Genomic DNA, 18,591 nt, shown 5'->3' with positions numbered 1-18,591 from the left:
AGCAGACATCAGTGGCCTCCAAAGAAGAAAAAAATGGACTTCATTCAGTAGAATAAGCTAGAGTTTCTTAGTAAATAGAGAACAAAATATTTCTTCTCTCAAAAAGCAAAACAAAATTTAGAAATTCTGAGGAAAACCACAGCAAATCTAAGAAATCATAATCCAAATAGGGAGCAAGCCAACATATGGCACGATGGAATGTAAGAAAGTAACTCTGATTCTGTCCTTCGGAATGTTTTCCTCCAAGTGGCGTAGGGACTGACTGGGACACTAGCACCCTAGAGAAAAATGGCATCCTACCTGGCTTGGACTTGAACAATATTTACATCATCATGACTGTGTAAATGCTTCTTAGGAGCTTTCAGCTTTCACAATCAACTTAGTGACAAAAGATATGATAATAGGCCAGAATATAATTTCTTTTTTTTCTGAAACAGGGTCTTGCTCTCCCACCCAGGCTGGAGTGCAGTGGCATAATCAGAGCTCACTGCAACCTTGAACTCCTGGGCTCAAGCGATCCTCCTGCCTTAGCCTCCCAAGTAGCTAGGACTACAGTTACACACCACCATGGCCCAGTAACTTTTAAAATTTTTTGTAGAGACAGTCTTGCTATGTTGCCCAGGCTGGTCTCAAACTCTTGGCCTCAAGTAAGTCTCCTGCGTTGGCCTCCTAAAACATTGGGATTACAGGTGTGAGCCACTGTACCTGACCCAGAATATAAATTTTACCAATCTCGATAATATAAAAATAAATAATATATATAAAAATAAAAATACAAAAACGACCAAAGGTATAGCTGGAGAGTAGAGAGAAAGGTCTTAATATCTTGATTCTTTGAAAATGGGAATTGAGATATGGGCTAAAATTAAATACATCAACAACAAAAATCTTGTAAGGAGAGGTTAAAAGCAGTTATCTTCAAAAAGTAGGTCTGAGTTTATAGAGTGGAGGTAACTTATTTGTTATAAGCTCTTTAGGATAAGGTATTTGTTTCATTTTTTTCCTGCATATGTATTACTTTAATTATGAGGATTAAGTTCAGGAAACACCTCTTAAGGAAGTCACTTAAAACACATACACACTCACACAGACACCTCAGGAAATCACATTTGTATTAGCAATATTTTAGCCAGTACTTTCTGCATCTAGATTTATTTCCTTTATGATCATTAAGATTCTCACCTAAACAAGTTGCCAAAATACACTACCTCTGATTTTATTTAGATTCTAAAAGTTAGGATACAAAAAGCACATAAACATCTACAAGTACCAAAACATTTATGACCTTATAATTTTATAGTGCAAGAAAAAGGACAAAGACAGGAATACAAATAAATTATAATCTAAAGAGTTACATACAAAATTTCCTTGATTATTTGTTAAAATCTGCTAGAAAAGTAACAGGAATGTTATTAAGCCTTTCTAGACATTTTGAACACGATCTGACACCGTTCTCTTCAATTTCCTGGTTGCATCCTCAGCTTAGCAGGCACTGGAGACAGCCAGCTTCTTCAAATGGTCCATGAACACCTGCAGGCTAACATCATCAGTTAGGATGGGTGCTCCAGTTTCCTGAAATGTAATGATAAAGATTAGTTGGCAGATATCTTAGAAGCTGGTTAGAATTCATGAGCTGTCAAGCACCTTCCCTCAGAGTATTCACAGGTGTTGTCCCCTCTGCTATGAGTACTCCCATCACCCCATCCTCTGCCTCACTAACCACTTCTTTTGACTAAAGCACAGTTTCCTTGCAAAATCCTTTCCTAGTATGCCGAGATAGGCCGCCACCACCTGCTAGTTTTGAGCATCAGGACTTCTACTTTACCCTCTTCTCCACAGTCCTGATGAAGTACCCAGGGTCTAGCTCCCCACCAATGTGAGCTCACGGAGCCCACATGCCTGCCCTTCCTCTTAAATGCTCTGCTTACCACAGAAGCTAGATAATGGTGTACCCATGAACAAGTGAACCGGTATCTGCACTGAACAGATGGATACTTCAAATATCAGAAAAAGCTTATAATTTTATTAATGTTATGGGAAAAAATTGAATAGAAACCTCAACTTGTAGTAAGATTCCAATTTTGTAAAGACACTTAAAAATATATATATATATACACACACACACAATAATACACTTTATATTATGTAGAAAAAAGCTGGAAATAGTTAACTCTTTAGAAAATGATTCTAGGTAATTTAAATTTTCTTATTTTTTAAAACATATTCATTTTCTAAAATGAAACCGTACTGTTCTAATTAGAAAAGTGTAAGCATGATCAAAATGTTTTCAGAGGATTTCGAGGAAGAAGGAGTAGAAGATATACTTTTCTCTATTCCTCCCACTAAGTACAACTGAAAACCTTGGGCATCTTATATAAACCAAGCCTAAGAAGACGTTTAAAGGTGGAGAGAAGACAGAAGACACACTGAAGACCTCGGGACGCAAGCAACAACACGGCAGCGAGTCTCCGGGCTTTCTTATGCCTCATACACTCCGAGTTTGGAGCTGAGGAAGCTGGCAAATTGTCACTGAGTGCAGACTCAAAACAAAACAAAACAAAACAAAACAAAAAACAACAAAAAGCACCCACTTTCTCTAGCCAAAGGACTAAAGCAGCCTAGCAAGACAGAACAATCTTAGATAATAACCCCTGTACTCCGGGCAAAAATGAGAGGAAAAACTGTGGCCCTGACCCCCCTGAACCAGCAAAGGCTAGGTGGGCAGCCAAAATTTCTACCCTCACAAGGCAGTACCAAGGCACCCCAACACCCCCACCAAGATGGTGGCAGAGAAGGCTAAGTATGGAACCAGGAAGTTCATCCCCAATGGCCAAATAAGAAATTGTCCTACCCCTGTGGTGTCAGTAGAGGTCATGTGGGGAGCCTGGACTTCCACCCCAACCTGGCAAAAATATATGCCCCTCCCCCTGCCTACTGGGGTGGCATCAGAGGCCTGGTGGAGGGTCAGGACTTTCACCATCACCCAAGTGTAACAAGGCCATCTCCACAGCGGTGTCATTGGAGGCTACGGGGGAGCTGGAACTCCCATTCCCACTAAGCAGTAACAAGATATCACTAGGCGCCCCCAGGTGTCAACAGAGGCCAGTGGAAAACCTGGACTTCTCCACCTCCACCTGGCAGTAATGGAGCCCACCAGCACCCCCCACACCCCCACCACCACCTTCCCTGTCAGAGCAGTGTAAGAAAAAATCAGTGAAAAGTAGCAGGTTTAAATAAGATCCAGGGTCTCATACAAACACTCAAGTGTCCAAGTTTCAATTAAAAAAATCACTTATACAAAGTGATTACCAAGACCTCCAAATGAATTTAAAAAGACAATTGACAGGTGTTAACACTGAGTTGACAACAATGTTAAAATCACCTGACAAAGATTTTAAAATAGCCGTGATAAAAATGCTTCATGAGCAATTACAAACACACTTGAAACAAATGAAAGAATAGGAAGCCTCAGCAAAGAAACAACAAGGTCCCAGGAAAGAAGTGGAAGACATGGAGAACCAAAAGGAAAGTTTGTAACTGAAAAATACAGTGACAAACAAAAAGCTCAGCACATAGGTTCAATGCAGAAAGGGAACAGAAAAAAGAATCAATAAACTGGAAGACAAAATAATAGAAGTTACCCAAATGAACAAAAGAAAGAAAATACATGGAAATGTAGTACCTGGGGTACTGCAACAGATCTAACATTCATGTCACTGGATGTCAAAAAAGAAAGAAAAGAGAGCGGGTGACAAGGCATTCAAAGAAATAATGACCGAAAACTTTCCTATTTGGCAAGAGATACAAACCTACAGAAGCAAAAAGCTGAGTAAACCAAAATAGGATAAACCCACAGAAATCCATGCCAAGCCATGTCATAATTACACTTTCTTCTCTGCCCCTGCCCATCCACCCTGAAAACTAACAACAGAAAAAGACTACTGGAAGCAGCCAGAGGAAAATGACACCTTCTCTACAGGGGAAAACACTGAGACGGACGGTGAACTTTTCATAAGAAACCATAAAGGCCAGAGGAAGCGGCACAGTATTTTTCAACTGCTTAAAGAAAAGCGCTGTTAGAATCCTATACGCAGAGAAAATATTCTTCAGAAATGAAAGGGATATCAAGACATTCTCAAATAAAAGAAAACTAAAAATCTATCACCAGCAGACCTATGCTAAAAAGAATGGCTAAAAGTAGGCTGGGCGTGGTGGCTCACGCCTGTAATCCCAGCACTTTGGGAGGCTGAGGCAGGCGGATCACCTGAGGTCAGGAGTTCGAGACCAGCCTGATCAACAAGGAGAAACCCTGTCTCTACTAAAAATACAAAATTAGCCAGGTGTGGTGGTGCATGCCTGTAATCCCAGGTACTCGGGAGGCTGAGGCAGGAGAATTGCTTGAACCTGGAGGCGGAGGTTGCGGTGAGCTGAGATCCCGTCATTACACTCCAGCCTGGGCAACAAGTACAAAACTCCATCTCAAAAAAACAAACAAAAAAAAAAAAAGAAAAAAAGAATGGCCAAAAGATCTTTAAAAATAAAGAAAACATAAAAGCAACCATATAGAGAAATATAATAGGTTTTCCTTTTTAAGACTTATCAATTACGTTTGATGCTTGAAACAAAAATTATAACATTGTCTGATGTGATACTAAATGTATGCAGAGGAAATATTTAACATAATTATATTACTGATGGGGGAGAGGAAAGTGATGGAAGAGGGAGATAAGGTCTCTAGACTTCACTTGAACTGATAAAAAACACCAGTAGACTGTGGTAAGTTACGCATATATGATGTAATACCTAGGGTCTGACCAGGTGTGGTGGCTCATGCCTATAATCCCAGCACTTTGGAGGCTGAGGTGGGAGGATCGCTTGACCTCAGGAATTTAGGACCAGCCTAGGCAACATAGCAAGACCTCATCTTAATTAAAATAAAAAAAACCTAGGGCACTTAGGAGCAACCACTTAAAAAAGCTAAATAAGGAGATACACTCAAAAACATTACAAACAAGTCACAAGGCAATCCTAAAACATGTTCAAATAACTCATGGGAAGACAGGAAAAAAGTACACACAACGAAGGCAGGAAAAAAGTATACAAAACGAAATGAGAAAAGAAAAGCAGAAAACAAAAAATAAAATGGCACACTTAAGCCCTAACATATCATTAATTACATTTTATAGATAAATGGTCTAAATATACCAAGTAAGAGAGCTCAGCAGACTGCATTAAAAACCATGACCCAACTATACACTGTCTATAATAAATTCACTTCTTTTTTTTATTTTGTTTTTCAAGACAGAGTCTTGCTCTGTCGCCCAGGCTGGAGTGCAGTGGCGCAATCTCGGCTTACTGCAACCTCCGCCTCCTGAGTTCAGGCAATTCTCCTGCCTCGGCCACCCGAGTAGCTGGGACTACAGGCACGTGCCAGCAAGCCAGCTAATTTTTGTATTTTCAGTAGAGACAGGGTTTCACTGTGTTGGCTAGGCTGGTCTCGAACTCCTGACCTCATGATCTGCCTACCTTCGCCTCCCAAAGTTATGGGATTACAGGTGTGAGCCACCACACCCAGCCGGAAGAGTTTTTAAAAACCTATTGCAAACAGGAGAGAGGAAATAATAATGACTAGAGCAGCAACCAATGAAATTGAAAATAAAAAGATAATAAAGTCAATGAAATGAAGAGCTGATTCTTTGAGAAGATCAATAAAATTACCAAACTCTAGCAAGACTGACAAAGAAAAGAAAAAACAGAGATGACATAAATTTATCAATATCAGGTATAAAACGGGTATCACTGCAGACTCTACGGACATCTAAAGGATAGTCAAGGAATCCTACAAGCAACTTTATACACATAAGTTTGACAGTGTAAACAAAATGGAACAATTCCTCAAAAAACACAACTGCCATAACTCATCCAATATGAAATCAATAATTTGAAGAGCCCTATAACTATTAAGGAAGTTGAATTAGTAATCTAAAAACTCTCAAAAAAGAAATCTCTAGGCCCAGATGGCTTCATAGAAAAATCAATCAAATGTTTGAAGAATCCCCAATTCTACACAATCTTCCCCAGAAATTGGAGAGAAGGAAACACTTCCCAATTCATTTTATGAAGCTAGTATTATCCTGATACCAAACCAAACAAAAACAGGAGAAAAAAATGAAAACCACAGACCAATATTCCTCATAAATATAGATGCAAAAATTCTCGAAAAAATATTAACCAATAGAATTCAGCCATATATACAAATAATTATACACTAGGAGTGAGGTTTATTCCAGGAATGGAAGTCTGGTTTAATATTCAAAGAATCAACGCAATTCACCATATTAAAAGGCTTATGAAAAAAATCACATGATTGGCCAGGTGTGGTGGCTCACACCTGTAATCCCAGCACTTTGGGAGGCTGAGGCTGGTGAATCACAACATCAGGAGATTGAGACCATCCTGGCTAACATGGTGAAACCCCATCTCTACTAAAAATACAAAAGAATTAGCTGGGTGTGGTGGCAGGTGCCTGTAGTCCCAGCTACTTGGGAGGCTAAGGCAGGAGAATTGCTTGAACCTGGGAGGCAGAGGTTGCAGTGAGCCGAGATCCCGCCACTTCACTCCAGCCTGGGCAATGGAGCGAGACGCCTTCTCAAAAAAAAAAAAAAAAAAAAAAAAAAAAAAAAAAAAAATCACATGATTATACCAATGGGTACGTAAAAAACATGACAACAGTAAAAACTTATTCATGATTTAAAAACTCTCAGAAAAATGGCAGTAGTGGGGATCTTCCTCAACTTGATAAAAGAGCTACAAAAAGCCCACAGCTCCTGTTGTACTTAATGGTGGAAGACTAAACACTTTTCCCCAAAGCAGGGAACTAGGCAAGGGTGTCCAGTCTCGCCATTCTTATGCAATATAGTGCTAGAAGTAACCATCAGTGCAATAGGCCAAGAAAATAAAGTAAAAGTAATTCAGATTGAAAAGGAGAAACAAAACTGTCCCTGGCTTGCAGATGACATGATTGTCTAAGTAGAAATTTCCGAGAAATTTACAAAAAAACTCCTAAGAGTTGTAAGTGACTCAGGAAGGTCACGGAATACAAGATAAACATACCAAAGTCAATTGTATTTCTATATACAGCCATCCCTCAGTATCTGTGGGGGAATGGTTCTGCGACCTCCTGTGGATCCCCAAATCCACAAATGCTCAAGTCCCTAATATAAAATGGTGTAGTATTTGCATATAACCTATGCATACCCTCCCATATACTTTAAATCGGGGTCCCCAACTGCAGGCCACGGACAGTACTGGTCCATGGCCTGTTAGGAACCAGGCCACACACCAGGTAAGCAGCAGGTGAGTGAAACTTCATTTGTATGTACAGCTGCTCCCCATCACTCGCATTACCGCCTAAGCTCCACCTCCCATCAGATCAGTAGCAGTACTAGATTCTAATACGAGTGCAAACCCTATTGTGAACAACGCATGTGAGGGATCTAGGTTGTGTGCTCCTTATGAGAATCTAATGCCTGATGATCTGTCACTGTCTCTCGTCACCCCCAGCTGGGACCATCTAGCTGCAGGAAAACAAGCTCAGGGCTCCCACTGATTCTACATTATGGTGAGTTGTACAATTATTTCATTATATGTTACAATGTAACACTCATAGAAATAAAGTGCATAATAAATGTGGTGATGGAAATGCCGCACATCTTGACCTTATCAATCTCAGTATCCTGGTTGTGATACTGTATTATAGTTTTTGCAAGATGTTAACACTAAGGGAAAATGGGTAAAAGATACAGGTGATCCCTCTATTATTTCTTATAACTATATGTAAATTTACAATTATCTCAAAAAAAGTTTAATTTTAAAAATGTTATAAGAAAACAGAATGAGGCCGGGCGCGGTGGCTCACGCCTGTAATCCCAGCACTTTGGGAGGCCGAGGCGGGCGGATCACAAGGTCAGGAGATCGAGACCACGGTGAAACCCCGTCTCTACTAAAAATACAAAAAATTAGCCGGGCGCGGTTGTGGGCGCCTGTAGTCCCAGCTACTCGGGAGGCTGAGGCAGGAGAATGGCGTGAACCCGGGAGGCGGGGCTTGCAGTGAGCCGAGATCGCGCCACTGCACTCCAGCCTGGGCGACAGAGCGAGACTCCGTCTCAAAAAAAAAAAAAAAAAAAAAAAAAAAAAAAAAAAGAAAACAGAATGAAAGGAAAGACTCATCTGAGAGAGACACAAATGCTGGGAACAGTTAGATAAAGTAGTAATTGGTGGGGGGCGGGGGGGGGGGGGGAAAAGGGAAGGAATTAGGCTGGAAAGTGAGGAGGCGGCAAAATCGATGGTGACAAGTTGCCCTGTGTTCTTGGCAGAGAGAGGACTAGGGGCCACGCTGCTGTGTGACGAAGGAGACCCCCATGGAGGCCACAGTACAGTGCTCTGTCCCCTGGCCTAAACCTGGTATGTTATGCTGTATATTGTGGAAGGGGACCCGCCCAGGGAGCCCCCTCAAGCTCTGGCCCAGCCATGTTATTCAAGTTGATTCGCTACCTGCTACTCCCCAGCAAAATACCCAAGTTATGCAGTTATTCTGTCTCCAGGCCAAAAGAGATCCAATTTGTAGAATTTTAAAACAAGTTTAAAAAAAAAACTAGCTTGGCATCCTCCCCAAATACCTGAAAATTTCTTACCTGGCCCCAAGCATAGAGGTTATTGTGTGTCTGAGATGGGTTCACTTTGGACAAAAGGAATCGAGCCTTTAACAACAACAAAAAGGTTTAAAGATTAAAAAGTGACATTAATATTAACGTAACAGAAAAAAGATAATTTTTTACAACATTTCTTTGGTTAAATTAGAATTGTTTTACTGCACAGTAATCTATTTCTTTAGCTTAAGCCCAGTGGCTCTCCATTTAAGGATCCTAAAACATAAAATGTGTATTTTATCTTGGCAATCCCTTTACATAAGTGTATTTTGACCACTCATTTAAAAAGAAGTCATATTTGGAAGATTACCTGTGTGTCAACTTATGTCATCGCATAAAATATTAACCATCCTGTTTGGATGTATAGCAATAACAATCTATCATAAAACAAACAAACCACTGGAGCTAGAACTCAGCTCACTCACCTGACTGCCTCCATGCTCCGTGTTAATGTAACGTGGCATCGGGAAGCGTGCTTGCAGAATTTCTTGAGCATCATCCAGTGGTGCCTGCAGAAGGTGCTTGAAGTTTTCGTACTCGGGCATGTCCTGGTAGCCAGCTTTACGCCATTGGGCTATGGTCTACACAGAAACAAACCAACCAAAAACTATTGTGGAAACTGTAACAACAGCCTTCACTGACACTGACATTCTACCATCGCCACCCAGAGCTTGTTTCCAGTGAAGAAGTCTAATGTCAAAAATGACAAGCTTCAGAGGGAGAGCAAAGCAGAGCTACCCGCAGGAGGAGAAGCAGGAGTAAGCAAAATGGGTGCATCCAGGACACCCCTGCCTGCACATTCCCCCAGGAATGTCAGACATCACTCATGCCTCCTCTCTTCTATATCAACTAGTTAATAAAGCCTGTGGATTACTCATCCCAAGGAGCGGCGGCCTCCCTCCTTTTCCACTTCCACTGTTATCACTCAGTCTAGCCTCTCATCTCCACACATCTGGTAAGGAAAGGGCTTTGTTGGCTGCCCACACAGACTCCACTCCCCCATCTCCTTTCCTAATGGCACACATATTACACTCCTCCTCCAGTAAGCAGTAGTCATACAGACTTGGGTGCAATTGACTCATCCCTATCCCCTGCTCCCCCTGGGCCCTGAATTGGGGTACCCTTGGCAAAGGAGACAAGAGCTGTAAGTCAAAGTATGAGTGTTGATCAGGCAGTGAAGAGAAGCCATATGCTAAACTGTGGGAAGCAGATGATCTGTCTCCCTGACTAAGCTACACATTTTATCACCCTTCCTTCTTTTATACTCATCAGCAACTGCTCTAGAAAATATGTTGTATACACAGGAAATCAAGAAACATTCATTAACTGATTCATATACCTTTATAAATAAAGTGAAGTGCTTTTGCATGTTATTTAGGGGAACAAGAAGACAATGGACAGGAAAAATGGAGAAAGAGGCTACAGCAAGTGTGCAATGTGTCTTAACAGAGCCATTAACATGGCTCCAGGCAGAGGATTCTCATCAGATGCTTCCTTCTGTAGCCTGCTCGCTTCCTCTCAGAGTGGCAGTTACCGTTTTCCAGGTCTAAATGCTGTGATTGACAGTTGGCCTATGGGAAATGCCCACAAGCTCACCAGGGGCCAGGAGTTCCTAAGAACACTTGCATTCAGCACACTCGGGGCTTTGGGAAGGTGACAGCAGTGTCACTGTCTTTATCCTTAGAACCCCTCACTTGCACAAGAAGGTGCCCAATAAACAAGTAAATGAACAGCATCAGGGGTTACAGAAGAAATGTCGATAAGGGGTGAGCTTAGGGCAAAGAATGCTTCATCGTCAGTACAGTCGGCCCTCGATATCCACGAGATTGGTTCCAGGACTACTCCTCTCAATACCAAAGTCCATAGATCCTCAAGTCCCTCATACAAAATGGCATAGTATTTGCATATAACCGACGTACATCTTCCCATATACTTTAAATCATCTTTAGATTACTTATAATACCTACTACAATGTAAAGAGTATATAAATAGTTCTTGTGTGTTTCTTTTCTTTTTCTTTTTCTTTTTTTTTTTTTTAGACAGAGTCTCACTCTGTCGTCCAGGCTGGAGTGCAGTGGTGCAATCTCGGCTCACTGAAACCTTCACTCCCCGAGTTCAAGCGATTCTCCTGCCTCAGCCTCCCAAGCAGCTGGGATTACAGGCGTCTGCCACCACGCTTGTATTTTTGTATTTTTAGTAGAGACAGGGTTTTGCTATGTTGGCCAGGCTAGTCTTGAACTCCTGACCTCAGATGATGCGTCTGCCTCGGCCACCCAAAGTGCTGGAATTACAGGCATGAGCTACCACACCTGGCCTGTGCTATACATTTTATTTGTATTATTTTTTATCATTATTTCAAAATTATTTTTAACCTGCCATTGGCTGAATCTGCAGAGGTGGAACCTGTGGATACGGAGGGCCGACTATACCGATACCAAAGGACCCAGTGGGAAGAGCAGCTGGTCATCCGGCTCTCAGTCTAGGACTATTACTGACAGCCTAGCACTTGTGTGCAAGTGGCTAGCAGAATGGGTGTTAATATGCTGAAAAAAGTTTGCAGTTATAAAATACTGAGGAGTATTAGAAAACGAATACTTCCTAAGTTACTACAGGAATCCTGAAACACAATTTATATCTTTTCACGATATCGGAAATCATTTCTAATGGTTGGCCACTAGGAAACCAAATCTATAGCCAATATTATGAAGGTAGAGAACATACAATAGAAGAAAAAGTATCACTGAATATAAATATCACCATCATCTCCATTAAAGGATTTTTCCATAAAGATGCAAATAATTCAGAGAAGCTATTCCCTTTCTCAGGGCATGAGCCCCACTGAGAAACCCCACAGAGTCTCAGAATTTCTTTCTGAGAAAGAAATGGACTGAAAGCTATCCACAGCCATCCTAGGGATCCACAGACATAGTGTGAAGTTCCCTGGGCCATGTTATTTCATCAAAGCACAACTTTAGCTCTAAACGCTAACTCTGAAAGAACAGTAGTATGTATGAAATATTTACTGAGGAGAATAAACTAGTTTTGCCTAACTTTGAAGGTAATGATTTACAGTGATTTAAAAGAACCGGCCAGGCGCAGTGGCTCACGCCTGTGATCCCAGCACTTTGGGAGGCTGAGGCGGGCGGATCACGAGGTCAGGAGATTGAGATCATCCTGGCTAACACGGTGAAACCCCGTCTCTACTAAAAATACAATAAAATTAGCTGGGCGTGGTGGCGGCCGCCTGTAGTCCCAGTTACTTGGGAGGCTGAGGCAGGAGAATGGTGTGAACCCGGGAGGTGGAGCTTGCAGTGAGCCGAGATCCGTGCCACCGAACTCCAGCCTGGGCAACAAAGCGAGACTCCGTCTCAAAATAAATAAATAAATAAAAATAAAAAATGAACCGCCTGAGATTTTTTTACGGCATATATTATTATTTATTATTTTTTGAGACGGAGTTTCACTCTGTTGACCAGGCTGGAGTGCAGTGGCGTGATCTCAGCTCACTACAACCTTCACCTCCCGGGTTTAAGTGATTCTCCCACCTCAGCCCCCCAAGTAGCTGGGACTACAGGTGTGTGCCACCACACCTGGCTAACTTTTGTATTTTTAGTAGAGATGGGTTTTTGCCTGTGGTCAGGCTGGTTTTGAACTCCTGACCTCAAGTGATCTGTCCACCTTAGCTTCCCAAAGTGCTGGGATCACAGGCATGAGCCACTGTGCCCGGCCCATATTTACAGCAAATATTATTAAAATTAATAAATATACAAATACTCCAGAGACATAAGAAAAGGTTCTATTCACTAGAATAAAAGCCACTGCGCTTTCTAAGCCCAAACTGTTGTTACAAATGTCATTAAAAACCTAAATTAATAAATAAGAAGAAAACAAAAACCAGTTAAGGACAATAATTCTCCTTGTGTGCACAATTAAATAAACATGTATGCCTTTTCCCCAATTTAAAAACAAAAAATATCATCTTACCTCACCAAGATAAATGACAATTTGAAAGAAAGTATCCATCAGCAAAATTCTGTCAGCTAGAATGCTGCTGCTATCCAAGAGTACTGGCTGAAGAAAAAGAAAGAGAAAGATGGCATTGGTTTTCCCTGCTCCCCACACAGCCACCACTTCCACCCAACCCTGACCCCATGCCTGGTATCTATAGCAAAGGCTATTTACAAATGGTGCCCAGCACAGTGGCTCCCCCGTTTTCTTCCTGACACACTTCCACTTTCTGCTCCTGACTCATTCTCGACTTTGTAGGAAAAAGAGACTCCAAATAATTCCTCATCAACTGAGAAGGGAAATTAATACCTTTTTTTTTAAAATTAAGAGTCGGGGTGTTGCTCTGTTGCCCAGGCTGGAGTCAAGTGATGTGTGACCCTGGCTCACTGCAGCTTCGACCTCCTGGGCTCAAGTGACCCTCCCACCTCAACCTCTAGAGTAGCTGAGGCATGCCACCATGTCCAACTAATTTTTTATTTTTTGTAAAGACAGGGTCTGACGCTATGTTGACCAGGCTTAGTAGTATCTTTTGATCTTAGAACGGAAAATAATTCTGAATATTCTCAGTTTTGTATGTATTTTAGAAATTAGAGACACTCTCTGTAGATGAGACAGAATACAGATGCCTATATGAAAAATAGCATTTAACACAAATTTTGAAGTTTACTACAAAATATATATTATGGCGCCGGGCGCGGTGGCTCAAGCCTGTAATCCCAGCACTTTGGGAGGCCGAGGCGGGTGGATCACAAGGTCAGGAGATCGAGACCATCCTGGCTAACACAGTGAAACCCCGTCTCTACTAAAAAATACCTGTAATCCCAGCACTTTGGGAGGCCGAGACGGGCGGATCACTAGGTCAGGAGATCGAGACCATCCTGGCTAACACGGTGAAACCCCGTCTCTACTAAAAAATACAAAAAAAAAAAAACTAGCCGGGCGAGGTGGCGGGCGCCTGTAGTCCCAGCTACTCAGGAGGCTGAGACAGGAGAATGGCCCGAACCCGGGAGGCGGAGCTTGCAGTGAGCTGAGATCCGGCCACTGCACTCCAGCCTGGGCGACAGAGCGAGACTCCGTCTCAAAAAAAAAAAAAAAAAAAAAAAAAAAACAAAAAAAACTTAGCCGGGCGAGGTGGCGGGCGCCTGTAGTCCCCGCTACTCGGGAGGCTGAGGCAGGAGAATGGCGTAAGCCTGGGAGGCGGAGCTTGCGGTGAGCTGAGATCCGGCCACTGCACTCCAGCCTGGGTGACAGAGCGAGACTCTGTCTCAAAAAAAAAAAAAAAAAAAAAAAAAAAAAAAAAAAAAATATATATATATATATATATATTATGGCTGGGCGTGGTGGCTCACGCCTGTAAACCTAGCACTTCGGGAGGCCAAGGCAGGCAGATCACTTGAGCCCAGGAGTTCAAGACCAGTCTGGGCAACATGGCAAAACCCTGTCTCTACCAAAAACACAAGAAATTAGCTGGGCTATGGTGGCACGTGCCTGTGGACCCAGCTATTCAGGAGGCTGAAGTGGGATGATCACCTGAACCTGGGAGGTGGAGGTTGCCGTGAGCCAAGATTGCACCACTGTACTCTACCCTGGGTGACAGAGTGAGATTCCGTCTCAAAAAATATATATGTTTATTATTTATTTATAAGTAATATTTTATATATTATATAAATAATTATATAATTTTTATATCAGTAATTATTATCATTATTTTTTTTTTTGAGAGGGAGTCTTGCTCTGTTCCCAGGCTGGAATGCAGTGGTGCAATCTCAACTCATTGCAGCCTCTGCCTCCTGGGTTCAGGCGATTCTCCAGCCTCAGCCTCCTGAGTAGCTGGGATTACTGGTGCCATGCCCAGCTAATTTTTGTATTTTTAGTAGAGATGGGGTTTCACCATGCTGACCAGGCTGGTCTCAAACTCCTGATGTCAGGTGATCCACCTGCTATTTTAGTAATTATTTCTTTTTTCTTTTTTTTTTTTTTTTTGAGACGGAGTCTTGCTCTGTCTCCCAGGCTGGAGTGCAGTGGCCGGATCTCAGCTCACTGCAAGCTCCGCCTCCCGGGTTCACATCATTCTCCTGCCTCAGCCTCCCGAGTAGGTGGGACTACAGGTGCCCGCCACTTCGCCCGGCTAGTTTTCTTTGTATTTTTTTTTAGTAGAGAAGGGGTTTCACCGTGTTAGCCAGGATGGTCTCGATCTCCTGACCTCGTGATCCACCCGTCTCAGCCTCCCAAAGTGCTGGGATTACAGGCTTGAGCCACGGCGCCCAGCCAGTAATTATTTCAATAATAAAAGTAAGTTGTACTCAATAAAGAAAATTTTAAAATGTGTACCCAAGTATAACAAATATTGATATTTTGGTTTTTTTCTATATAGTTCTTTATTTTTGCAGGGAATATTTTAAAAAGTTTCTATTTTGACTTTTTTTAATGTAACATTTTTACATAAGGACTTTCTATTTTATTATGTTACATACATTTTGTGAATACTGTTGGCCCTCCATATCGGTGGGTTCCACATCTGAAAATTCAACCAACCTTGGATTGAAAATATATGAAAAAAAATGCATCTGTACTGCACATGTACAGACTTGTTTTCTTGTCATTATTCCCTAAACCATACAGTATGACAATTATTTACATAGCACTTACATAATAGGTATTATAACTAATCTAGAGATGACTTAAAGTATATAGGAGGATGTGTCCAGGTTACATGCAAATATTACACAATTTTATATTAGTAACTTGAGTATCTAAGAATTCTGGTATCTGAGGGAGGTCCTGGAACCAATCCTCCATGAATACTGAGGGTCAACTGCATTTCTCAGGTTACTTATTTACTTTCCTATATTAAACATTCGGATTGTTATTTGATTCTCTATTATAGTAGTTCCTTTACTTTTTTTTTTTTTTTTTTTTTTTTTTGCACAAAGTCTATTCTGTATCTAGGAGTCTTTCTTTCAGTTACAAGACATGGAATTGCTGGACGTAAGTATACGAGCACAAGGAAAAAGAAAGCAACCATGTTATTTCTTAGAGTTTTTTACATTTATTCCTGCCTTCCACAAATAATAGCTTTATATGTCTTTGACATTTTCCTAAAGGTATTTTTTAATAGAAATTTAAATTAAATTTAATTTAATAATTTAAATTACTATAAAAACTCAAAGTTTTATTTTTTTACAGTTCTGCTCTCTAAGTAAATTTGCTTAAAAAAGAATATATAAGTTAGGTGATTCCAATCCTCAGGAAAGCACTCAGGTAGAGCCTTACCTCTGGTGGCCCATGAAAGGAATAAGAGTAGAGAATGGGCTGGATCATGATGAGGGACTGGGTCAGGTCCTGCCGGGCAAAATGATGTCTGTAATATGACGACTCATCAGGACTATTGTTAAACACTTGAAGAAATGGAGATCTTCTCAGATGGAACATGAACTGCATTCACAAAGAATGAAAGAGAAATGCATATAGTTGTAACCTTCTTAGACACCCACAGAGTAGATCTACCTCAGGGGTCTGAAATAGGAGAACCCAGAAAAGGGCTCTCTGGGTTCACAGAACAGAAAGCATAAGGTGGTACCAGGGGCTGGGGAAAGAGGAAAACTGGGAGTTGTTGCTTAATGAGCACAGAGTTTCAGCTCTGCAAAGTGAAAAACTCTAGACATCAGTTGCTCAATAATGTGAATACACCTAACACTACTCAACTGTATGCTTAAAAATGGTTAAGATGGTAAATTTTGTTATGTGTGTTTTACCACAATTAAAAATTAAATTATTTTATTTATTTATTTATTTATTTATTTTTAAAAAGGGCCTCTAGCTGGGCGTGGTGGCTCATGCCTGCAATCCCAGCACTTTGGGAGGCCAAGGCAGGCAGATTACCTGAGGTCAGGAGTTCGAGACCAGCCTGACCAACATGGAGAAATCCCATCTCTACTAAAAATACAAAATTAGCCGGGCATGGTGGCGGGCACCTGTAGTCCCAGCTACTCAGGAGGCTGAGGCAGAAGAATTGCTTGAACCCAGGAGGCGGAGGCTGTGGTGAGCCAAGATCGCGCCATTGCACTCCAGCCTGGGCAACAAGAGCAAAACTCCGTCTCAAAAAAAAAATTAAAAATTAAAAAAATATATATATATATTTTTTGAAAAGGGCCTCTGGGTATGTCAGAGCTTCCACAGTTAAAAGAAACGCCAAAGAAACATTTCCAGAGTCACTGTGCCAGGCAGTGGAGACAGAATATCTGCTCTCAGAGAAGTCAGACCCAGTGAGAAAGGCACACTTGGGGCTACGAGTTATGAGCCAGAGTACAGGATAGCACTGGGGAGGTGGGGGTGGAGGGCCAGGAGGAGACTTCCTAGAGCTCTGGGGACTGACGGTGCACCCTGAGAGACGTGGCTGAGGAGGCCACAGCGCCGGGGGAAGGGGATTCCAGGCACAGGAACAGCAGGTGACGACTTAGGACACAAGCTGGGATGGTGAAGTATGGGTGCAGGGGAGAAAGGGACAAGGGATGACACTGCAGCCATAGGTTCTCACCCTCGAGGATGAGAAGAAGGGGTGGGGAAAGACTTTCAGCTCACGTTAAAGAGTTGCCAGAACATGAAAATGAGCTGCCTTGTGAAGTATAAAGCTTCCTGAGACTCCAAATATTGAATCATAGGTTCCTAAATAATAATCAAGGCTGACATTCAATACATCCTACATGCAAGGCACAAAGCACTTGACAAGAACTACTTAATCCTTCCAATAAGCCCATTAGGTAAGTTCTCTTACCATCCCTAGTTTACAGGTGAGGAAACTAAGGCACAGAGGGGCGAGCAACTTGTCCAAGGTCACCCCACTACTGGTCACCCCACTACTGAGTGTCGCAGCTGGACTCTACACCAGGCCGCCTGGCTCTAGAGACTGGGCTCTTGGCCTCTCTCCTAGAATGCCTTGACAGAAGGAATCTGAGAAAGCATTTCATCTGGTTTTCAAGCTGTGCTCTTAGAGTCTTCATCAAGTCCTCAGGGGCCCAGGGATGAGGGCTCTGGTGGGACCCACCATAGGGGTGGTACACGGGCACAACCGGAGAAGCACCAACTCTATCTGCTTTATGTGCTGGCTTTTAAGGGCAGCTCCTCAAAGAAAGGATTCCATGACTTAAAAAAAAAAACAACCCCACAAACCACTTCACCAGAGCAACTCCCCACTGCTAGAGGTGGGAAACCAAACTCTACAGGGCTCTGGAACTTCCTCTAAGGTCAGCCCAGTGGGGCCAGCACTGGAACCTCACCCTGACTCTGGCCGGTCCAGGGCTCTTCCCACAACACAACACAACTTTAACCTCTCACACATGGGCACCTTAGAGTCCCAGGCACCTGCTATGGAGCTAGGTCACATTTAGTGCTGAACAGGTGACTGGCATTGTGCTAAATATTTAATACTCAATTGGCCTCAGCTCCTGCAATCCTTATAGACACCTATGAGTTACACTCGATTTGCTAAATTACAATGGAGATGGAAATTCATCTACTCTTCCTGCTCCTCTCTCTTGTCCAATGGCTTCCAAAGGCTTTGTTTAGGCTTTGTTCATGCTGAGCGCAGTTACTTTCAGGAGCTGCTTATTGCTCACTCCTGGTTGTGATGCACATAATAACCACAGACATATTATTAAATACTTGTTGCACTAACTGTGGTTTTGTTTTGTTATATTCATCTCCATGTGTGCTCATTTTCTTGGTTTGTTACTGAGGTAGCTGACGGTTTCCCCAGAACTTCTACACATCAGAGATATTTTTTATGGCCTTATATCAATGATCCTATTTTGCAAGTTCATGAAAATGTATGCATGAGTTTCCTCCCCTCTGCATGTCATCTTTATCTTCTATAGGG

General features: G+C 42.0%; 2 protein-coding genes across 7 annotated transcripts in view; both read right to left on the bottom strand.

Annotated features, from left to right (window-relative positions):
- The window catches only part of DTD1 (D-aminoacyl-tRNA deacylase 1), a 333,903-nt gene that overhangs the window by 196,225 nt on the left and 119,087 nt on the right, over nucleotides 1-18,591 (bottom strand). The window lies entirely within an intron of this gene.
- SEC23B (SEC23 homolog B, COPII coat complex component) overlaps nucleotides 1,096-18,591 on the bottom strand; it is a 48,236-nt gene continuing 30,740 nt past the window's right edge. For all 4 annotated transcript variants that reach the window (XM_050745351.1, XM_050745352.1, XM_050745353.1 and 1 more), the window contains exons 16-20: nucleotides 15,990-16,151; nucleotides 12,693-12,779; nucleotides 9,134-9,289; nucleotides 8,694-8,759; nucleotides 1,096-1,572 (exon numbers count right to left, since the gene is read on the bottom strand). In XM_050745351.1, the coding sequence (XP_050601308.1) occupies nucleotides 1,483-1,572; nucleotides 8,694-8,759; nucleotides 9,134-9,289; nucleotides 12,693-12,779; nucleotides 15,990-16,151 (561 nt within the window). In that variant the 3' untranslated portion in view covers nucleotides 1,096-1,482. The remainder of the gene's footprint in view (nucleotides 1,573-8,693; nucleotides 8,760-9,133; nucleotides 9,290-12,692; nucleotides 12,780-15,989; nucleotides 16,152-18,591) is intronic.

This window comes from Macaca thibetana, chromosome 10 (genome assembly GCF_024542745.1).
Source record: "Macaca thibetana thibetana isolate TM-01 chromosome 10, ASM2454274v1, whole genome shotgun sequence".
NCBI lineage: Eukaryota > Metazoa > Chordata > Mammalia > Primates > Cercopithecidae > Macaca > Macaca thibetana.
The sequence above is the reverse complement of the archived record's forward strand: the minus strand, read 5'-3'. Positions and strand labels throughout refer to the sequence as shown.